This window comes from Cololabis saira, chromosome 8 (assembly GCF_033807715.1).
Source record: "Cololabis saira isolate AMF1-May2022 chromosome 8, fColSai1.1, whole genome shotgun sequence".
NCBI lineage: Eukaryota > Metazoa > Chordata > Actinopteri > Beloniformes > Belonidae > Cololabis > Cololabis saira.
The window spans coordinates 39,132,814-39,140,701 of NC_084594.1; the positions used below are offsets into that span (position 1 = coordinate 39,132,814).

At 45.7% G+C, this 7,888-nt stretch overlaps 1 protein-coding gene and 2 non-coding genes across 3 annotated transcripts; 1 reads left to right on the forward strand and 2 right to left on the reverse strand.

Annotated features, from left to right (window-relative positions):
• Window positions 1-714: 714 nt before the first annotated feature.
• Window positions 715-786, reverse strand: trnaa-ugc (transfer RNA alanine (anticodon UGC)). Its single transcript has one exon. It is a non-coding gene; the product is annotated as a tRNA-Ala (tRNA).
• A 111-nt stretch (window positions 787-897) lies between these two features.
• trnag-ucc (transfer RNA glycine (anticodon UCC)) lies at window positions 898-969 on the reverse strand. Its single transcript has one exon. It is a non-coding gene; the product is annotated as a tRNA-Gly (tRNA).
• A 5,724-nt stretch (window positions 970-6,693) lies between these two features.
• Window positions 6,694-7,606, forward strand: LOC133449537 (high choriolytic enzyme 2-like). The gene has a single exon (XM_061728701.1). The coding sequence runs from the start codon at window positions 6,809-6,811 to the stop codon at window positions 7,604-7,606; it is 798 nt and encodes a 265-aa protein (XP_061584685.1). The 5' UTR covers window positions 6,694-6,808.
• The last annotated feature ends 282 nt before the right edge of the window (window positions 7,607-7,888 follow it).

Below are 7,888 nucleotides of genomic sequence, written 5' to 3' on the forward strand. Positions count from 1 at the left end.
CCCAGTGTGGTTCTGCTGCTGTGGCCCATCCGCCTCAAGGTTCCACGCGTTGTGCATTCAGAGATGCTCTTCGGCATACCTCGGTTGTAACGAGTGGTTATTTGAGTTACTGTTGCCTTTCTATCAGCTACAACCAGTCTGGCCATTCTCTTCTGACCTCTGGCATCCACAATTCATTTGCCCCCAAGAAACTACCGCCCACTGGATATTTTCTCTTTTTCCGACGACTCTCTGTCAACCCCAGAGAGGTTTTTGCATGAAAATCCCAGTAGATCGGCAGGTTCTGAAATACTCAGATTAGCCCGTCTGTTACCAACAACCATGCCACGTTCAAAGTCACTGAAATCACTGTACTTCCCCATTCTGATGCTTGGTTTGAACTACAGGAGATTCTCTTGACCATGTCTACGTGCCTAATTGCATTGATTTGCTGTCATGTGATTGGCTGGTTAGAAATTTCCATCGATGAGCAGTTGGAGCAGTTATTTTACCTAATAAAGTGGCCAGTGAGTGTAAATGCATACATATGTATGTGTCCCATGTATACTCCTCATGAACATTAAAGCTTTTTGAAGGGATTGATGTTCAATAGCAAGCATTAAGTCCAATTCATCTTGTGATTTTGTCTAACTATGAACATACTTCATCCTTTTTGGAACAAGCAGTGTTGCTGATTACCCTTTCTTACTTCATTGGGTTTATTAATGCAAATAATGGAGATGCCGGGGATTGAACCCAGGGCCTCATACATGCAAAGCATGCGCTCTACCACTGAGCTACATCCCCTTCGGTGGGTGCTCCTGAAGACAGGAAGACAGGAAGTTCTAAGAGTTACGAGTTCCATGGAAAACAGTCTTGTGAAGGTGTGAAAATTCAGATTTCTCACAAAAGTAGTGCTGCGATGACCGGGAATCGAACCCGGGGCAACTGCTTGGAAGGCAGCTATGCTCACCACTATACCAGCATCACACAGTTCTGGCACATCAACGTCATAATTTACGGAACACACTGCATGTTGTTGATGCCAAATTCTGACCATGCCATCCGAATGTTGCAACCGATATTGAGACTCATCATACCAGGCAACGTTTTTCCAAACTTCTGTTGTCCAAATTTGGTGAGCCTGAGTGAATTGTAGCCTCAGTTTCCTGTTCTTAGCTGAGAGGAGTGGTACCCAGTGTGGTTCTGCTGCTGTGGCCCATCCACCTCAAGGTTCGAAGCGTTGTGCATTCAGAGATGCTTTTTGTCTATTTGGTGAGACTGAGTGAATTGTAGCCTCAGTTTCCTGTTCTTAGCTGACAGGAGTGGTACCCAGTGTGGTTCTGCTGCTGTGGACCATCCGCCTCAAATTTCGACGCGTTGTGCATTCAGAAATGCTTTTCGGCTATTTGGTGAGACTGAGTGAATTGTAGCCTCAGTTTCCTGTTCTTAGCTGACAGGAGTGGTACCCAGTGTGGTTCTGCTACTGTGGCCCATCCGCCTCAAGGTTCCACGCGTTGTGCATTCAGAGATGCTCTTCGGCATATCTTGGTTGTAATGAGTGGTTATTTGAGTTACTGTTGCCTTTCTATCAGCTACAACCAGTCTGGCCATTCTCTTCTGACCTCTGGCATCCACAAGGCATTTGCCCCCAAGAAACTACCGCCCACTGGATATATTTTCTTTTTCCGACGACTCTCTGTGAACCCCAGAGAGGTTTTTGCATGAAAATCCAAGTAGATCGGCAGGGTCTGAAATCCTCAGACCAGCCCGTCTTTTACCAACAACCATGCCACGTTCAAAGTCACTGAAATCACCGTACTTCCACATTCTGATGCTAGGTTTGAACTACAGGAGATTCTCTTGACCATGTTTACGTGCCTAATTGCATTGATTTGCTGTCATGTGATTGGCTGGTTAGAAATTTCCATCGAAGAGCAGTTGGAGCAGTTATTTTACCTAATAAAGTGGCCAGTGAGTGTAAATGCATACATATGTATGTGTCCCATGTATACTCCTCATGAACATTAAAGTTTTTTGAAGGGATTGATGTTCAATAGCAAGCATTAAGTCCAATTCATCTTGTGAGTTCGTCTAACTATGAACATAATTCATCCTTTTTGGAACAATCAGTGTTGCTGATTACCCTTTCTTACTTCATTGGGTTTATTAACACAAATAATGGAGATGCCGGGGATTGAACCCAGGGCCTCATACATGCAAAGCATGCGCTCTACCACTGACACACTGCATGTTGTTTATGCCAAATTCTGACCATACCATCCAAATGTTGCAACCGACATTGAGACTCATCATACCAGGCAACATTTTTCCAAACTTCTGTTGTCCAAATTTGGTGGGCCTGAGTGAATTGTAGCCTCAGTTTCCTGTTCTTAGCTGACAGGAGTGGTACCCAGTGTGGTTCTGCTGCTGTGGCCCATCCGCCTCAAGGTTCGACGCGTTGTGCAATCAGAGATGCTTTTCGGCTATTTGGTGAGCCTGAGTGAATTGTAGCCTCAGTTTCCTGTCCTGAAATACTCAGACCAGCCTGTCTGTTACCAACAACCATGCCACGTTCAAAGTCACTGAAATCACTGTACTTCCCCATTCTGATGCTTGGTTTGAACTACAGGAGATTCTCTTGACCATGGCCGTTTCCGAATTCGCATACTGTACTACAAGTATACACTGATTTGGCCAAAGTGTAGTAAGTAGTATGCTGTATGTGAACAGAAGGAAATCTGCAGTGTGTTCTCCGGCCGTGAGCTGCCGATGCGGCCGGACCGGCGGCTCTTCTGATCCCCGAAACATCGGATCAAATTACTTTTGTTACTTTTACGCCTGAAAAGATGTTAAAACGTAATAAAGTGGCATATTAACAGTGCTACAGCTGACGTTTTGGTGCGAGATGCATTCTGGGATACACTGTAGCACACTGCTGTGTGAACGGTCTGCTGGAGCAGCGTACTGAATCGTTCATTCAGTAGGCAGTATTCAGTGCATACTTTGCAGTATGTAGCATGTAGTGCGGTAGTGTCCGAATTCGGAAACGGCCCATGTCTACATGCCTAATTGCATTGATTTGCTGTCAGGGGATTGGCTGGTTAGAAATTTCCGTCGAAGAGCAGTTATTTTACCTAATAAAGTGGCCAGTGAGTGTAAATGCATACATATGTATGTGTCCCATGTATAGTCCTCATGAACATTAAAGCTTTTTGAAGGGATTGATGTTCAATAGCAAGCATTAAGTCCAATTCATCTTGTGAGTTTGTCTAACTATGAACATAATTCAGGAGGTGCTGATTCTCATCCCTGCCGCGTCGCACTCGGCCGCAAACTGCCCCATCACATGCTGAAGGTCCCGGTCCGAGGAAGCCAACAGGACAACATCATCTGCGAAAAGCAGAGATGAAATCCTGAGGTTCCCAAACCGGAACCCCTCCGGCCCCTGGCTGAGCCTAGAAATCCTGTCCATAAAAATTATGAACAGGACCGGTGACAAATGGCAGCCCTGCCGGAGTCCAACATGCACCGGGAACAAGTCTGACTTACTGCCGGCAATGCGAACCAGACTCCTGCTCCGATCATACAGAGACCGGACAGCCCTTAATAGAGGGCCCCGGACTCCATACTCACTGAGCACCCCCCACAGAATGGCACGAGGGACACGGTCAAATGCCTTCTCCAGACCCACAAAACACATGTAGACTGGTTGGGCAAATTCCCATGAACCCTCGAGCACCCTGCGGAGGGTATAGAGCTGGTCCAGTGTTCCACGACCGGGACGAAAACCGCATTGTTCCTCCTGAATCCGAGGTTCAACTATTGGCCGTAATCTCCTCTCCAGTACCCTGGCGTAGACTTTCCCGGGGAAGCTGAGAAGTGTGATCCCCCTATAGTTGGAACACACTCTCCGGTGCCCCTTTTTAAAGAGAGGGACCACCACCCCGGTTTGCCACTCCAGCGGTACTGTCCCCTTCCTCCATGCGATGTCGCAGAGGCGTGTCAACCAAGACAGCCCTACGACATCCAGAGACTTGAGGTACTCAGGGCGAATCTCATCCACCCCTGGTGCCCTGCCACTGAGGAGCTTACGAACTACCTCAGTGACCTTGGCTTGGGTGATGGATGAGCACGCCCCAGAGTCCCCACTCTCTGCTTCCTCAGTGGAAGGCATGTCAGTCGGGTTGAGGAGATCCTCGAAGTATTCCTTCCACCGTCCGACGATGTCCCCAGTCGAGGTCAACAGCTCCCCACCCACACCATAAATGGTGCCGGCAGAGTACTGCTTCCCCCTTCTGAGGCGCCGAACGGTCCTCCAGAATTTCTTCGAGGCCGACCGAAAGTCTTCCTCCATGGCCTCCCCGAACTCCTCCCAGACCCGGGTTTTTGCCTCCAGGACTGCCCGAGCCGCGGCTCGCTTGGCCTGCCGGTACCCATCTACTGCGTCAGGAGTCCCACAGGCCAACATAGCCCGGTAGGACTCCTTCTTCAGTCTGACGGCATCCTGTATTTCCGGTGTCCACCACCGGGTTCTAGGATTGCCGCCACGACAGGCACCGGAGACCTTGCGACCACAACTTCGAGCCGCCGCGTTGACAATGGAGGCAGAGAACATGATCCACTCGGACTCAATGTCCCCCGCCTCCCCCGGGATCTGAGAGAAGCTCTCCCGGAGGTGGGAGTTGAAGATGTCCCTGACAGAGGGCTCGGCCAGACGTTCCCAACAGACCCTCACAATCTGTTTGGGTCTGCCCGGTCTGTCCAGCCTCCTCCTATGCCAGCGCATCCAACTCACCACCAGGTGGTGATCAGTTGACAGTTGACAGCTCAGCCCCTCTCTCAACTTCAAGTGCAACATGCAACAATGTTTGCCCCAAATACTTTCAATGTTTATTTTTGCAACTTCAAGTGCATCTGGTTATGGTTTCATCTAAAATGTTTATTAATTGCTGACATGAAAAAAAAATCAATTTTATGCACCAAAATATTTTTGTTCCTTTATGAACAGAGACAGATGTACAGATGAAATTACAGATGAAATTGTATATTTGTGAGGAATTAAAATGATCACAGCACAAAAAAAAAACAAAATCCTCAATCTAGATTTCACTTTTTTCACTTCACTTTTTTTTGGTGGCTTCTGAAAAACAGACTATTTGTAAAGGTTTTTACCTATGAATCACGGCCATCATTGGGATGGACAACTGGCAGGGTTGCTGTATGATTGTAACAACAGTCACATTCGATGACGCTTGAAGCCAAAGTTTTTGGTAGAAGTCCATTTTTTGGCCACAATAGCTGTTTTCTCTGCCACTAAACATCAGCTAATCTGATTTAAAGTAGAGCAAAGACAAGACTGTTGTTAAAGCTCTCTTTGAATTACAGTCTCTGTGCAACATGCACTAAACAACAATGTTTGCACTAAACAACTAACAAACACAAAACAGCAATGAAGGGGTCACAACATAGACATATATACGTAGACGCCCCATGGAGCTGCTGCGATACGTCAACGTCGCCGCCATATTGGATGTGGCAAGACTGCGCTGTAAACTAATACAAGTAAATGGACTCATTTTCATAAAGCGCCTTTCTACAAAGAAATGTACGTTATACGTCTCATTTATTCATTCACACACGCACTAATATACTTGGGAAACAGTTAGGCACCAAATATAATATATTAAATTTTCTCAGATGGCTAAAATAAGAACTTTATTGATCCCACATAGGAGTAATTCATGTTATATCAGCTATAGAGAACAAGGTAGTGCCGAAAAACAATATATACCCCCCCTCACAAAAATAAGAAAAATAGAGAAACATATTTTCTCATCAACAAAGCAAATTTCAAATAAACCTATTTAACATTTTTCAAGTAACAAAATAACATATTTGAACCATTTTTCAGATTCTTTCAGTTATTTTATTGTCTGAAAAATGGTTCAAATATGTTATTGTTATTTAAAAAATGTAAAAATTTGTTTTGTAAAAAAGAAAAAAAGAAAAAAGCAAAATGTTTCTTCAACTTTACTGTTTAACTGGGAAAAGAGAAAATGTGCGTCTGTTAGAAGGATGCAAACTTTTATCCTCAAATGTGTTTTATTAAGACCTCAGGAGATGTTGTCAGCTTTTGAATATGGGGCAAACGTACAAGTTAAATGACTGTATAATCATAAGTGATATATTTAATCAGAGGTGCAGATATACATGAAATAAAAATATGATTCTTTAAAATATCCAATTAAAGCTTTAGATAAATGAATTAAAATAAATCTAATACATTTCAAACTAATGCCGTTAGTGCCTCAGTTGTAGTTGGGTTGAGCGTTCACGTAAACAGCAGCATTCAGACTAAACATGTTTATGTTAGTATTTAACACGAAGGCCTGCTGTACATATCACCTCCATCTGGGTGTAACAGTGTTGTAACTTTCATGATCCTCTTTCTTGTGTTTGTAGAATAACTGAAGAAAAGTAAAACAAATATAAGTAGAGCAGATTTGTGAAAATGCAAATATAAATTGGTGTATTGGAGGTTAATTTGCCAGAAAATATTTCACTGGTTGAAAAGTTTACAAAGTGTTCAGATGAAGGAAATATCGCTAGTTAAGCTGACTTTATCCATTTAATCAATAGTTATAAGAGACCGTGTTTGAGGAGTAGGTTTGTCTGCAGAGTCCTCCCTGCAGAGGTTGACATTAGGCCTAACAGTGTAGCCCCCCACCCATAATCCTGCTGCAGACACACCTGTGCAGGAGCGTATAAAGACCCTGGACCGGACTGAGCAGACATCAAGCTCCAAGGAGTCTCTCCACACCTGAAGATGAGTCCCTCTGCCAGCCTGCTCCTGCTGCTCCTGCTCGGCCTCTCTCAGGCTCAACCTTTCCAGGAGGATGAAGGTCAAGACGCAGAGATGGCAGAAGATGAAGAAACGGAAGTGGACATGACCACCCAGATTCTGACCACCAATAACGCCACAGAGGAGTTCCTGCTGGAAGGAGACCTGGTGGCTCCCGTTACCAGAAACGCCATGAAGTGCTGGTACAACAGCTGTCTGTGGAAAAAAGCCTCCAATGGCAAAGTGGTGATCGCCTACACGATAAGTTCTCAGTTCTCCGGGTACGAGAGGCAGACGATCGAGGGCGCCATGAGGGCCTTCGGCCGCACCTGCGTCCGCTTCACCCCTCGCAGGAACGAGAACGACTACATCAGCATTGTGAACAAAGGCGGATGCTACTCCGCCCTGGGCAGACAGGGAGGCCGGCAGGAGCTCTCTCTCAACAGGGCGGGCTGCATCTACGGTGGCATCGTCCAGCACGAGCTCAACCACGCTCTGGGCTTCCAGCACGAGCAGACCAGGAGCGACCGCGACCGCTACGTCAGGATCAACTGGCAGAACATCATCCAGAAGAGCGCCTACAACTTCCACAAGCACGACACCAACAACCTGAACACGCCCTACGATTACTCCTCCATCATGCACTATGGAAGATTCGCCTTCTCCGTGGGCCGGGGGAGGGAGACCATCACCCCCATTGGAAACCCCAACGCCCGGATCGGCCAGAGGAACGGTCTGTCCCGCTGGGACATCAGCAGGATCAACATGCTCTACGGCTGTTAGCAACACTGTCAGATGAATAATGATGGATAAAATGCTCAGATAACAGGATGTGATCCCGCATGACCAAAATATTTGAAATAAAAGCAATGCAAAACAAGGGCTAGTTGTTCTTCTTCTTTTTTTCTGCAGAAGTGTATTCAGAATTTTTTCTGCTTTTCAATATTTGAGGGTTTTTTACAAGAAAAGTGAAAAACTTAAAAAAAAGTCTCTGCAAACTGAGACTTCATTTTTAATCTGAAGTAACCTGCAAGTGGTATCTTAATGAACCAGGGGCGGATGTAC

Excerpts from the sequence above, each read along its gene's own strand:
- LOC133449537 (XM_061728701.1), top strand. The coding sequence starts at position 6,809 with ATGAGTCCCTCTGCCAGCCTGCTCCTGCTGCTCCTGCTCGGCCTCTCT.